The 15,422-nt window shown below is 35.3% G+C and overlaps 1 protein-coding gene across 2 annotated transcripts; it reads left to right on the top strand.

Annotated features, from left to right (window-relative positions):
* Positions 1-293: 293 nt before the first annotated feature.
* On the top strand, positions 294-11,303 carry LOC110112548 (pentatricopeptide repeat-containing protein At5g48730, chloroplastic). Of its 2 annotated transcripts, XM_020844803.2 has the most exons (4): positions 294-862; positions 9,284-9,690; positions 10,159-10,894; positions 10,991-11,298. In XM_020844803.2, the coding sequence occupies exons 1-3, from the start codon at positions 449-451 to the stop codon at positions 10,877-10,879; spliced, it is 1,542 nt and encodes a 513-aa protein (XP_020700462.1). In that variant the 5' UTR covers positions 294-448; the 3' UTR covers positions 10,880-10,894; positions 10,991-11,298. The 2 variants fall into 2 exon arrangements, with proteins under 2 accessions (XP_020700462.1, XP_020700461.1); XM_020844802.2 differs by having other exon boundaries at positions 10,159-11,303.
* Positions 11,304-15,422: the final 4,119 nt, after the last annotated feature.

Raw genomic sequence — 15,422 nt, 5'->3', positions numbered from 1 at the left:
TCAGTTGACACCTATCACTTCATATATTATTTTAATTTTTTATAGGCACAACCTTTCTTATAACTCTTTTAGGAGGTATACTTATGACATCATCCTAGTTTTTTACTATTCACAGACAAATTTTAACTTCTTCTTAACTCTTCATATTTATTGATTTCCTTATCTCTACCGCTCTAGCTTGGTAAACATATCAATAGGGTTAAATATTATTCAAGAATAATTTTGAAGAATAATTTTGAATTTATTAATATAATTTTTTTATACCCTCAGCCACCAAGAGAAATTATTATTTTTTCGGCAATCAGAACAGAACAGGATTGGAATCCGGAGAACAGAACAGGATTCGACTCCGGACCCCACTGGACTCCGCACTTAATAATTTCTCCGGTGAGTCCGGTCCAACTCACCAGCGGAATAAAGGGCAAATGCGGCATCACCGGTGGCAAGCATGGACGCCTTTTCGACCTCATCCATCTCACCTGCGCACTGCTTGCTCTACTCGCTCCCCTTCCCTTCGTCTACCTTTGGAGCTTGCCAGAAAAATAGACCAGTGTTTGCCATCGTGAGAATGCCCGCAGCGTATGGTGCTTCTGCCGAGTCCAAGCACGAAAGAAGCGGCGGAGGGTCCAACGGAGACAGAGAGAGAGATAAAGAGAGGGAGATGAAGGCGTGGGAGCGGAAGGATGAGGTGAACCGAAAAATAGCTTCGCAGAAGGCCATCTCCGTAATTCTTAGGAGGGAGGCCATAAAGGACATCATTGAGAAGATGGGGCCGATAAATTCGAGGAAGCTCCTTCCTCGGACCGTCCTGGAGGCACTCCATGAGAGGATTACAGCTCTTCGCTGGGAATCTGCTCTCAAGGTTTTATTTGTCTTTTACTAATATTTTGGACAGCTGATTGCAATTAATTCTGCTTTTGAGGGTCCAGTTTCAGGCTTTCAGCATGTATCTGATATTTCGTCGATTTCTAATGAACCCCCAAAACGCTGTTTGGCTAAAGTAGGATTAATAATACTGTAAATCTAGATTTAGTAAATCTTGTGTGATGAACTGACTCCCATTTCTAGTGAGAGAAGCTCTCGTTTCTATTGAGAGCAAATTTTAATTTTTTTCTTTTGCAACGCTTGGCAGTTTTGTCGCTCATGACGGCGGATCGTTCGGAAACTGGCGGCTGGAATTTTGCCGGTGGTTCTCATCCTTTCTCCCGTCCTCTTCTTGATTTGGAAGTATCTTCTAAATCGATTGGGTCTCATAAAATCATTAATGGTCCGCTGGTAATCAAGGAACCATCTGATATACCAGTTAATTCATTAGTTCATGTTCCTGGTAAAGGAAAGGAGATTATTGAATGTTTGGGGTATGATTCACCTCAGAAGGATTTTATTACCAAGCCAAATGAATTTGAATCATCATCTTTAGGTATGAAGCTTTATGTCAATAGGTTTGGAAATGGCTCAGTCAAGCCATCTGTTGAATCCGAGGAAGACCGTTCGTTAAAAAAATTTCTGAAGACACATCAGTTTTTTGTGTTAATGCTCAAGATAAAGTTTTTGTGACTAATGCTACTGAGGAAATTCCGACTGTGGTGAATGCTTTGGTTGGTAAGGCTCTGTTAATTCCTGGGCCAAACGTTGATATATTAAAGTTAATCTTTCTAATGACAAATCCTTTTTAGCGGAAGATGGAATTGCAGTTAAATTGTTTGAACCAAATGTGAGTAGCAATTTTGAAAGGCTAAAACTTTCTATTGTGGTGAAGGTTTTTGGAAATAAGGTCCCAATTCATATAATTGCAGAGGAATTACGGCGACAATGGCCGGTATTTGGTAAATTTCACTTGACAATTCTCAGACAAGGATGGATTTATGCTCTTTTTTCTCTTATGAAGCAATGGAGAAAGTTCTATCGGGGGGCCCTTGGTTTGTAAATGATCATATTATGGCCTTGACAAATGAAATCCTAAATTTTCTACCACTTGAAAGGACTATCATCTCCAGTTTGGGTGAGAATGCCTAACTTACCTCTTTATTGTTGGGATGAGCTCAATGTGTCTAGAATTGCCTCGCTTATTGGTACACCTCTTTTAATAGATGGTGATATGTCTCAACGGAGAAGAAGGAAATTTGCTAGAGTATGTGTGTGGGTAGAGTTAGACAAGCAACTTCCATTGGGTGTTTGGGTGGAAGGAATGGATGGTCGTTTTTTTCAAAGAGCGGAGTATGAAAAAATCTCATCTTTTTTTTTCAAATGCGGGAAAATTGGTCATATGATTGATGCTTGTACCAAGGATAAGAAGGAAGATGTTGGAGGTGTTGTGATCTATCCGAATGCACAGGAAGATTATTCTGGGAAGTCTTCGTCATTGGATCAAAATATTGTCTCATCTTATGGACCTTGGGTGTTTGCAGATCATAGGAGGAGGAAGGGTGTTGCTGCAAATCAAAAGAAGGCTTATTTACCCAAGTCTGCTGCTGGTGTTCAAAAAATGGATGGTAGATTTGAAATCTTCTGAACCTGATAATGTTCAAAGTGGTTTATCGGCACATAAAGGTGCTGAGCTTCCTGTGATTATTGAAGAGCATCAATTGGATCAAACTGTCCAGGAGGATGGATCTATTTTGAAGGAAGCAGCTCATGTTAGTTTAATTTCTAACGAAAGAAGTATGGATTTATCTTCTGTTGCTGGTAAGGGTAATTCTACTCCTGCTCCTGCTTTATTTCATCTGATGATAATAGGTTCAAAGTGTTGGAATCTTCTTGTGGGGTTGAAGAGATTTTAGGGGTATATGGGGTGGAGGTGGAAAGAGATGAGGTAGAAGAAGGTGAATTGGAGAATTCAGATGTTTTTAATAGAACTCTGAATGAGTTTATTGATCCTATTAATAAGGAAAATGGTGTTGATATCAAGGCTGAGGTTAGGGGTGTAAACGAGACAAGTCGAGTTTTGACTCTATTGAGCTCAGCTCGTCAGCCAGAAAGTGAGCACAAGCTCGAGTTGAGCTCTAAAGGCGTGCTCGAACTCGAGCTCATCCCACTGTTATCGAGTTCGAGCCGGCTCGCGAGCCTCGGCGGTCCGGGCAGCCTTCGATCGAGTTGTCATCATCCGCGTCATTCCGTCGAGCTTGCCATCGGAGAAGACATCGAAAATAAAATATATTTTTTTTCATATGGGGAGAAGAGAAGAGCTTGCTGCAGCTTTTTTACCTTTCCCCAAAAAAGTAAAAGTAAGCTGCAGCTTTTTACCTTTCCCAAAAAAAGTAAAAGCAAGCTCAGCAGTTTTCATTGGTTAGATTCAAATAAAAGTAACATTATATATTATTTTATAGTAGGAAGTACCAAATGGCAGCTTGAGTTTTTGGAATTCCCACCCGATGACCCGCCTTCTTCATTTTGAATTATCGCCTTCGGTCATATATATATATTTTTTAATTCAAATAATCAATCTAGCTCGACTCGCGAGCTCGCGAGCCGAGCTCTCACCGAGCTCGTTTAGCAAACGAGCTCGAGTTTAAGCTCGAGCTCGAACTCGAGCACACAGCTCGATAAGCTCGGCTCGCGAGCTCGTTATTGCGGTAAAATAACAAAATGAGGAATTGAACGCCACAAACAACATTTTGTTGGGGGTTTTACAACATTTTCATCAACAATTGAATTTAAAGAAAATGTTTATATGTGAAGAATTTATTTTGGGTCCTTATACGAAAGAGGCTAAAGCAAAATAATCTTAACATACAATCTTACAGCAATCATTTTGGAACACTATAGTTTATGTCTTAAAAATAGTTGGTCCTTCATTAAAGGTTTTTAGATTGGTTGATGAAGAGAAGAAACCACCAATGACTTACATATATGAAGTAATAAATATAACAAAAGAGGCAATTGCTGCAAGCTTTAATAATAGTGATAAGTATAATCAAATTTTTAAAATTATTAATACAAGATGGGAAGTGCAATTACACCGGCCTCTACATGCAGCAGCACATTTTTTAAATCCTTAATATTTCTTCAATAACCCTTGTATTGCCAAGGATAAGAAAATAGCTGATGGTCTTTATTAATGTATTGGAAGATTATCTAAATGTGTAGATGAAGAAGACAAAAATCATAATAAATTAAGTTTATGCATTAGGCGTGAAGGACTATTTGATATTCTTCTAGCTGTAAGAAAAAGAATTATCCGATCTCCAGGTACCATTATTTATAAAAAATAAATTAAGATTGATTTGCAAGTATATAATATTGAAAAAAAATTATTTCTTCCAACTGATTGGTGGTTGGCATATGGACAAAGCTCTCCCAATTTACAAAGCTTTGTTATCAAAGTCCTTAGTCTAACATGTAGTTTATCCGGATGCGAATGTAATTGGAGTATTTTTGAACATGTAAGTATTTTACAGTATATATGTTGCTTTATTTATATATGTTATGTTCATAGTATAGTAATGTAATAATTTTTTAATTACAGCTTCATAGCAAATGAAAAAGCAAATTGGATCATATTCGTTTAAAGGATTTAGTTTATGTAAAATATAATAGAGCATTGATTCGGAGATTCAATTATCTTGATGTGATTGATCATATTTCTTTGACTAAGATAGATGATACAAATGAGTGGCTAACAGGAAAATTAGATGATGAGTTTGATGAAGAAAACGGCTTTATTGTTGGAGAGGAAGATTTAACTTTGACAAGTGTTGCTAAGTCTACCGGTATTTATGATAAAGCTATAACATTCGAGAGAGATCTAAAGGGAAAGAGGAGGAATATTCATTTAGGTATGATGTTGTTGCTATTGAGAATGAAGATGAAGAGGGTGACGAAGAAGACTATGAAGTAGGAGACAATGCTAATAAAGATAATGAAGTTTTTTGACATTTGTTGATGATGATGATTCCTAATAAGAGTAGATTAAATTATTATAAAATCATTGACTATTAAAAAAATGATTGTAATGTTTTAAATTATGAGATATTTGGGTGTTGCTTACTAGAACTTTTATATAATCATCATTATTTTTCATGATTATGATAACTTGTGTGGCAGTGTAATGATATTTCATATACATGCTTATTATTTTATAATTCCTATATAGTTTGTGCCATGTTCAAAAAAGCGCACGCCGCATCGTTCGCTATGCAGCATGGCTTCAAAGGGACTTTTGCGTCGTGGTGCGCCATTCGCCATTAATAGGTATGGCGTTGACTCCTTTGACACTGTGGCACTGGGATAGTTGTTTGGGCTTTGCAACACTGACTCTGACGCTACGGCACTATCAAACAAGGATTGGATGCTTCCATATCTATATTTGGGTGCTCTGGATGTGTCAAGGATGGTGCCACGACTGTATTGTGTCCAAAGCCACGACGTTGTACGATAGTTGAAAATTTTGCCAATTTTTTTGTATTTTTCTGCACAAATACAATTGAAATAACATGTTTTTACTAACAAATTAACTCATAAAACATAAAATTATTTATACTTATCAGAACTCAGCATCTTTGACTTGATTAGATGCCTCAAATGACTTAAAAAAATAGTTTCATATGGGTTATTAATCCACATGTGGATTAAGCTTCTATTATCACATTTGATCATCCATTAGACATAATTATAATATTTGTTTGGATCCAAATTCTCTTAATTTCCTCATACTTTTTTCAGTATTGCTCAACTCCTTCAAAATCCATGTCCTTAGATCATACATTAATGGAAGTTTAAACCCTCTTCCGTAAGCTCTAATTGAACGAATCATGTTGTAATAAAAAAGGGATGTTGCAACATTAAATGAGATAATATTCTCATAAAAAAACTGCCTATATCCATACATACTCAGGTCTGTGCATCCCTAGCATTCTCTACGATCATTTTTGGTGCAGTAGAATGCCCGTGTTCCTATTTATCCTTTGATATGTTCATATAATAATCCATAGGACACTTTGTACCCCTATATGACATGAATTGCAATGAAGAAGATGAATCCCGCTTGCTCCTATAGTTAGAGCTCACATCAACTCTATAATCAAATTGTCTCTGTGTTAGGTGCTTTGACATTACAGATTTATTAATGATATTTTGATCTCCTCCCTAATTGTGTTAGCAATTTGACACATGTTATGACATTCTTGTGTGATCCGGATTGGTGCTCATTCATCCAAGTCACATCACCTTTTACCATTTTTTTATAGTAATTTTATTTCAAATATATGTATGGATTATCACTACCTCCCACATCAACTTGAGTATTATATTGCCATGACGGATCCTTTTAATGACCTGACGCAATTTTATCTTTGTTTCTAACCATCCTCTACAAAACTTTGCAATAAGAAGTTAAGAGCATAAATCATTGGAACTTTATAACAATTAATGCATGCATTCTTAATTTGATTGAGCTATCGATTAACATAGTTTTCTTTTTCAGGGCATAGGATGACACAACACTCCTATTCAAGGCTAAGTTTGAACTTCCATAACAATAATATACGCAATGCATATTAAAGCTACATAACTCTAAGAATAAATGCTACTCAAAAAGTAAAAAGATACTACAATAACAAGTTGCTGTAAAATTTGCATATTGACTTGAAAGTAGGCGTGTTAATATTTGACATGACCCGAAAATCCAACTTGAACCTAATCCAAAACTTTAGGTTCTATTCAACCGGGTCGGGTTAGGGTTAGGGATTTCGGCCCATTTGTAAAATCGGGTAGGATTCAAGTTGACCTGGAAATCCAAAATCAACCCGGTTTGACCCATTTTTAATTAATTTAGAAGGGTTTTAAAAGATTGCTATGAATAAGTAAATGTTATTTCAAAAAAATAATAAACTATGTTGCCCAAACTGAATTAAGCTTAATTTATTTTAAATTGATTGAAATAAATCTTACCTTAATTTGATTTAGATTTAAATAAATTGAATTAAATAAACAAATTTTATTGAAACATATTTGAAGCCAGTCGTGTTCAGGTCCGAAAAGTCGACCCGTTTACAAAAGCGGGTTCGGTTCAGGTCGGGCCGAGCAACAACAACAACAACAACAACAACATCAAGCCTTTATCCCACTACGTGGGGTCGGCTACATGAATCCTTTTTCTCCATTGTGTCCTATTAAAAGCCAAATTCTCGTTTAAATCTAATAAAGAAAGGTCATTCCTAATATTTTCTAACCAAGTCTTTTTAGGTCTACCCCTACCTTTCTTAACACAAGTCAAATCTAATACCTCTACTCTCCTAACCGGGTCATCACAAGGCCGATGTTTTATGTGACCAAAACATCTAAGGCGACTTTCTCTACCCTTCATCTCCTAAGCATTTCCACACCTCTATTGGAATATCATCAGGTCCAACAGCTTTTCCACCCTTCATTCTATTTAAAGCCTCTCTAACTTCAGTTTTACTAATACTCCGATAAAAACAGAAATCTTTACTTTCATTTAGGGTGCTAAGGTCACTATAGTCAATCTTATTTTCACACTCTTCATTAAAAAGTTTAGCAAAATATCTCATCCACCTTTGTTGAATATCATCAGGTCGGGCCGAGCAGTGCCGAGTAAATCTCGGTTTGGAATCGAACCCGATCTATTACACGATTTTGACAGACTACTTGAAAGAGAGGAATGTACATGTATAAAAGTTTTGTCGATTTGAGTATAATTCTTTTTAGAAGTTTTTATTATACTTGGTAATTTAATTATAATCAAAATATCAAGTTAGAAAGATAAATTAATATTGTATGTTGATTTCAGTATAAATTTTCTTAAAAGCTTTAATTATACATACTAACTGAATTATAATCAAATTTTAATTGAGTTTTAAAAATATTTGGTCATCAAATATTAATAAGAAATAAAATTCAATTTTTAGCTATGATGCACAGACACGGACACACTGACACAGATTCGACATGACACGGACACGATACATGTTAATTATTAAAAATTTAGAACCTGTGCACGAGTTGGACACGGTATTATAATTTTCATATTTAAAAATAGTATATAAAAATTGATCAAGATTTTAATAGGGATGATTTTGAAATGTCAATGTTGTAATGACGTCGGACTTCGATGTTGAGATGGCATTGGGCATTATTATGAAACCAAACCGCAAAATCCCTTGAAAACATATGCAATAAAGTAATGATGCAGATTGAAAGTGACTTATCTATAGAGACATGTATCATGTAAAAACAACAATACAAAAAGTAAGCAAGTTAAAAAAAAAACTTACCTTCACGCAACAAAAACGAGGTCGAACAACACAGGCAAAGTAGTATGTGAAAGTGGAGAAAGATGGTTAGTGTGCAGCAGGAAAAGATTGAAGAACCGTTCATGACTTCCGATCCAACATACAACCTCGTCGGCATGTGCTAACTTCCGATCGAAGAGGGGAAGTCGTGGATAAAGGCGAAGGAGCTTTTAGTGAATCATGTGAAACTACCGCAGCAGATGAAGGCGTTGTCAAACCTTTCGTGACTTCTGGTCCGACTCATCGAACTATGTTGACTTCCGGTCGAACGGGGAAAGTCGTCGACGAAGGGTGAATGAGTTTTAGCAAATCGTTCGAGACTCTACGTAGTAGGTGAAGTTGAACAACAGATGATAGGGGAACCGAGGACTCTTAGGTTTATGCTTTTATTTATTTATTTTTTTGTGTTCTATTGAGGCGAATGCCTCACGTTAATGCAAGGCGTACGCCTCACGAAAGCCTTTCCATGCATCCACCGGAAATTGTGCTAAGGGTCACCTCAGGCTTCACTATTTTAAACAGTGCATGCATTGATACTACACTTGCCCTCCTAAATATGTGTAACATTTTTGAAGTTCTCCCTTCAATAACGTTTCAAGCATTTTCTATTTTGTGACAAATCTATGAATAAATTAATTTTTTTACGTTGTCTTCATCAATTACTGAAATTTCATCACAATTTGGATATTTGTTAATATTGCTAGGTAAGGTTTAGGTTAACAGGTCTGGACTGTTGATCATAAAGTTTGTCCATTTGACAAGAAAGCATGTGATGGTAGAATAGAAAATGAACTGTTAGCATGCATGGACCTATTTCCTATTCTTCCATCAGATCCTCTAATATCAGTGTTTCATTTTGTTTTTAGTAATCTAAATGTAACTTGAATTTAGTTTCTAGTTCACGCTGTATTGCCAACAATGAGATCTCATTGGCAAATTTAATCTCATTCCTTAATGCTTAGTTGATTATAATTTTTGTTTTCTACAAAAAAAATTGCTTTTCCCACAAAAGAAATTGCTTTTCCCAATCTCAGGTGTTTGATCTTCTTCGTGAGCAACTATGGTACAAGCCCAATCCAGGCATCTATATTAAGCTAATTGTGATGCTTGGCAAATGCAAACAGCCTATAAAAGCCCATGCACTGTTCCAAAACATGTCTGATGAGGGATGCATCATAAACCATGAGTCATACACTGCCCTTGTTTCAGCCTATGGCAGGAGCGGTCTTTTTGATAAAGCATTTTTCCTTCTTGAAAATATGAAGATTACTGATGGCTGTCATCCGGATGTTCAAACCTACTCTATTCTCATCAAGTCATGCTTGCGTTACTTCAAATTTGACGAAGTCCAGTTCCTAATGTTGGACATGAAAAACCTTGGAATCAAGCCAAACACCGTCACCTACAATACACTTATTGATGCTTATGGGAAAGCAGGGAGGTATACGTTTTGATTTTATTTCCAAAGATTTGGAACGAGATTATGGTCTATCATGGATTTCAAAGTGGTTAAGTTAGACTGTTTTGTATTAACATCTTGATGTCTCTTCCCTCTGCCCTTTGCCCTCTCTTTCAAGAGAGGCTATTACATGCGTGAGTCCGGATTGCAGAACCGTCTGGATTTTGTGAAGATATACAGTAAATATACTGCAAATACATAGATTTATTTTATTGATGTGCACCCTCACAAAATCTGGACGTCCTGCTTGGGACTCGGCACGTAATTTCTCCTCTTTTAGTGAGCAAATTGCAAGGGATTTTTATTGTGAAATAAAAAACTCCTTATAAACATGAGTCATAATACAATTGCTGCAACTGTTTCTCTAATTCTTTAGGACTGCTTTCACTTTTTCATCTCCAAGACATAATATGACCAGTTCTAAAATATTTCCCCTTCTCTGTCTGATAGATTTGCAGAGATGGAATCTACGCTAATGGAAATGCTTGGGAACCATGATTGCAAGCCTGACATCTGGACAATGAATGCTACTCTCCGAGCTTTTGGGGGAAGTGGGCAGATTGAAATGATGGAAAAGTGCTATGACAAGTTCAAAGGCTCAGGCATCTCCCCTGATAGTAAAACATTTAACATACTTATAGATTGTTATGGCAAAGCTAGAAAATATAAGAAAATGAGTGCAGTGATGGAATACATGCAAAAATATTACTTCTCATGGACGTTGGTCACCTACAACGTGGTCATTGATGCATTTGGACGAGCAAGGGATTTGAAAAGGATGGAATATATCTTTAGGTTAATGAAGTCTGAAAGGATGAAGCCAAACCGTGTTACTTTTTGCTCACTTATCAGAGCATATGGCAGAGCCGAAGCAATTGATAAAATAAAGGCTGTCTTGAGATATATAGAGAACTCGGACGTAATGTTAGACACAGTGTTCTTCAATTGCTTGGTTGACGCATATGGGAGGGCAGGGTGCCTAATAGAGATGAGGGAGGTGTTGGAGCTGATGCAGAAGAGAGGATGCAGACCTGATAAGATCACATATAGCACCATGATAAAATATTACCTCAGCAGAGGAATCAACGATCAAAGAGTTCAAGATCTTCAAGATATCAGCCAGGAAGAGGCCATATCACCGAGGAAGCTTAGTTCGCTATCAGGAAGCTGAAAAAATAAAAAAACAGTTTCTTTTCTTTCAATGAAATAGTCGTTGATTCTTTCCATTAACCATTGTTCTCATGTAGAAGGGATATTTTTAACTTTTTCTGCTATTGTGCAGCTGACTAGTTGCACTTTGAGCAAGGTGCTGGGGAAGCTGTCACACCATTCTGCTTTTCTTAAAGGTCCTGCAGCTTCTAATGGAGTTTGAACAAGAGGGAAGCTAATAGAAGAACTTTTCTCGCATAAAGCATAATGCGATGGGTGTTGAGAAATTTGCATCCTTTCGGCTGGTTAATGCTGGTTTTGCATGAGATTTATACTGTTATATTCTAAATTCTAAAAAGGTGAAAGTACTAAAATTAATTTCTTTTATACATAAGAAATTTCGAACATATAGTGCTTTAAATTTTGTTTCAATTAAATTTACCGCAGTTATTGTTATTAAATTACTGTTCATATTCAACTTATAGACGATCCATTTTCATTTGTTTACCATAGTAGTTAAAAATTCTAATTTTAGCGTCAATAAAGGTCGCTTCCTCCTGAAGCGGTGGAGGGGCTCAAGTGTTAAGGGTAATTTTGAAAAGGGAATTTTTTACTTAGGGCTTAGGGCTTAGGGCTTGTGATGACTTTTCTAATACTTTTTAAAATTTTTTTTTTAGTATAAAATTTTTTTGAACTAGAAATTTTTATGCTAGAAAGCTGCCTTATAAAATATTAAGAAAGACACTCTAAACAAGCCTTAACCTTGATACCCAACCGAAACACTCACTTGGCCATTCTGCCTGGAAGCTCTAGGGTTTTCTTTGCTGAAGGTAGGGGAAATTAAGAGCAAGTCGTATGACAAAAAAAGAAGAAGAAAGAGGGAAAGTTATGGGTAACAGGTTTTATTTTATAATTGGCTATGAATAGGATGTCTACCTTAAATGATTTGGTCACATAAAATGTTAGCCTTTCAATGATATAGTAAAAAAAAGTAGATGTATTAGATTTTGCTTATGTTAAAAAAGATTGAGGTAGTCTTAAAAAGATCTGATTAGAAAATACTAGAAATGATATTTTTTTATTAGGTTTAAATGAGAATTTGACTCTTAGTAGTATTCAATGGAGAAAAAAAAATTCATATTGCTGATGTTATGTAGTAGGATAAAGATTTGATATTATTTGTTGTTGTTGTAATTGGCTAAGAGTAGGAGTTGAAAAGGTTGAATTATATAAAAAAGAATATTTTGAGATAAAAATATTATGTTGAGGATAATTTAAAATTTATTTTCTTAGGATGTGAAATTGAATTTTAATGTAAAAAATTTATTATTTAGATAACATACAAACAAAAGAAGCATTGGGGTATCATTAGTGAAATAGTCCATCCAAGGTTTGATCACTAATGCTCTTAGTTAGTGGATGGCTAGCTTAGTATATAAACTTAGTATCAATAGTAGATGATAAAGCTTAATTGAATTTATAGGGTGTTTAGGTGTAGGCCACACTATCATATCGCAAAATCTAATAGTTCATATTTGGGTCCTTATAAATGATCCTATTGCTATATAAGCAGTTGTTATAATCTCTTATTCTTAGAAAAGTGTCATCCTCAATATTTCAATACAAGTTAGTACTTAGAACATATAAGAAAGTTGTCTCATCTCTATTACTTTCCCAAGTTGTTTCTCTCTCATACATGTACTTTCACCGAACTTTGACCATAGGGATTTGTTAGTTTCTTAATTGCCTAACATTATAAGCTATAATGCATTCAGGTTCTTCTCTATAAGCAAAGTCAATTCTAATTTCTACTTCATCTTCAAGAATTCTCTACTCTAAATCTGAAATTTATTTTCATAATACTGACACATGAAGCACATGTGATATGGCAATCATAACTTGTAGACAGAAGTTCTAACTTTACCAATCACTTCAAAAGGTTCATGTCTTCCCTTTCTATCAAACCTTTTTACTAGTTTCAAAGGACTAACTTGATACACAAATCGCCTACTTGGAATTCAACAGTTTGACGCTTTGAGTCATAATACTTCCTAAGTCTATCTTCAGCTACTTCTAATCTATTTTTAATCAAACTGATATTCTTAGAAGTATTATTTACCACATCAGATCACATTAGTTTCATCTCACCTACCTCTATATTGGACAATGTGTTTTATATTTTTGCTTATATAGTGCTTCGTAAGGAGTTATACAAATACTGGATTGGAAGCTATTATTATAAAAAACTCAATTAAGGGGACTTGATATATCCATCTTCCACAAAAAACTATTACACAAAATCTTAGATGATCTTCTATAACTTGAATAATTCTATCAGACTGGCCATTTATTTTTGGGTGAAATATCTTACTAGAGTTCAACTTGGTTCCCAATCCTTCCTAAATAGCATTCCATAGTCTAAAGGTAAATCTACCATCCTAATTAAAAAAAAGAACTTATGTATTCCAAGCAGCCGGATAATATCTTACATGTATAACTATGCTACTTTCTATGTTGAATCAATCTATCACATAAGGAGAAAATGGGCTGAATTTCTCAATTTGTTAACTATCACCCATATAGCTTCATGAATTGTCTCAATCTAAAAAATTTATAGCAAAATCAATTGTAATTTCTTCTCATTTCCACTAAAGAATATATAAAGTTTGCAAGAAACCACCAAGCCTTTGATGCTCATTCACTATCATCTAACATATTTCCAATGGGGGTTGTGGAGTGAACTTTTAAATTGTATTAAAATCTAGGGATCTATCACCCCAAAATAATGCTCAAGTTTTCTTTGATATAACTTATAACAAATCCCACTTATTATACATAAGTATATTGTTGACCTCTACCTGTCATAGACCTATAACTCAGAGAACTGGCAAAACCACCCACGATCTTACATAACTTCCCCCACGATCGAAACTATCACTCCACAACATCTCTCACAACACAAAAAAGACTCCTCCTCTCTTTCGGCTCTCACACTCAAATAGGAAGACATAGGCATACAAGGAAGTTTCAGGATTTACCTCTCTTTTTCTTTCAATCATCTTCTTTAGCCGCAGGAAAATTCACCCACACAAAAATGACTTCTTCTTCAGGTATTACACTATACCAAAGTGACTCTCCCTTTGCTACCACAGCAATGTGGAAAAGTCCTTAAAATGACCTCTCTTCCACCAACCCTAGTGCGATAGAGTCCCATCATCCTTTCTCACCCTCCTAGTGATGGTAGAGTACCAGTGTCCTTTCTCATGTTTTTGGTGATGGCAGAGTACTAACATCCTTTCTCACCCTCCTAGTGATGGTAGAATACCGGTTTTCTTTCTTACCCTCTTGGTGACGGAAGAGTACCAGCTTCCTTTCTCACCCTCCTGGTGATGCAAAGTACCGGCATCCTTTCTCACCCTCCTGGTGATGGTAGAGTACTATATCTCATCCAAAGATCTTCTCTCAAGAGTCTTTAAAGAAGTATGACAGAGATTTAAAGAACATACAAAGAGAACTTCACTTTTTGTGTAACCTTGTGAACCCTTCACTATTTCTACTTGCAATATCTCTCAATCCTCACTCCCAAACATTCTCCCAAAACACTCATAGGAGAAAATTTGTAGAAAAAGTTGGATAGTCAATTTTTAGGACTCTTATATATGAAGGACAATTAAACTTATCTTAAAAATTAAAAATGTCAAGTTGAATGTACTTGGATCGTATAGTACCATCGTACTTTATATGTACAAATAATTCAAATAACAATATACGATCCTGTATGAATCAGATTTCGTACTCTATCAGTCGTATGTATGAACTAACATTGTAATGTATGAATAATTCAAAATTGAACAAGTTCATTTGGTACGAACTTGTACGAATCCATTTCGTACACTGTGAATCATCTATACGAACCCAATATTGTACAGTATGAACTGTTTAAACAAATCATGTTTAGTATGGTACAAACGTGGATGATCCCATTTTGTACTCTATATGTCATATGTACAAACCCAAGTTAGCATAGTACGAACAATTCAAAAAATTTTGGTGTTTAAATGGAATGAACTAGTACACACCTATTTTATACTCTAGATGTCATATATACGAACCTAAAATCATACAATACAATCAATTCAAAAATAGTGTGTTCATTCGGGACAAATTGGTACATATCCATTTCATACTCTCGATGTCGTATGTACGAATCCAACTTCATATGATACGAACAATTCAAAAGAAATTTTCCAATGGATGATTTGATTAACTTTTTCTGGAGGAACTATCATGTCAAATCATCAAGTTTGATTCAAGAATCGTATAGTACAATTAATTTTAAAAAACAAATTGACTAACTCCCCTAGTGTGTTTGTGCACGGTTACCTAATTACAATCACACTCTCTCAAACTCAAGAAAAATAGAAAAATTACAGACTTTAATTATAAGAAACCATAATCTAACCTATCTTGAAGTCTTTGGTAGTTTGGAGTATAATTTTTCTGAAATATTAGTACAGACAAACAGCACAAACAAATTTTATCCAATATATATTAGGAGAAACATT

The sequence above is a fragment of the Dendrobium catenatum genome, unplaced genomic scaffold (assembly GCF_001605985.2).
Source record: "Dendrobium catenatum unplaced genomic scaffold, ASM160598v2 fragScaff_scaffold_133, whole genome shotgun sequence".
NCBI lineage: Eukaryota > Viridiplantae > Streptophyta > Magnoliopsida > Asparagales > Orchidaceae > Dendrobium > Dendrobium catenatum.
This window is presented reverse-complemented; position numbering and strand designations above follow the sequence as displayed.

Coding starts and splice junctions, on each gene's coding strand:
- LOC110112548 (XM_020844802.2), top strand. CDS start 449: ATGGACGCCTTTTCGACCTCATCCATCTCACCTGCGCACTGCTTGCTC. Junction 863..9,283: donor GCTGGGAATCTGCTCTCAAG/GTTTTATTTGTC, acceptor TCCCAATCTCAG/GTGTTTGATCTTCTTCGTGA. Junction 9,691..10,158: donor GCTTATGGGAAAGCAGGGAG/GTATACGTTTTG, acceptor TCTGTCTGATAG/ATTTGCAGAGATGGAATCTA.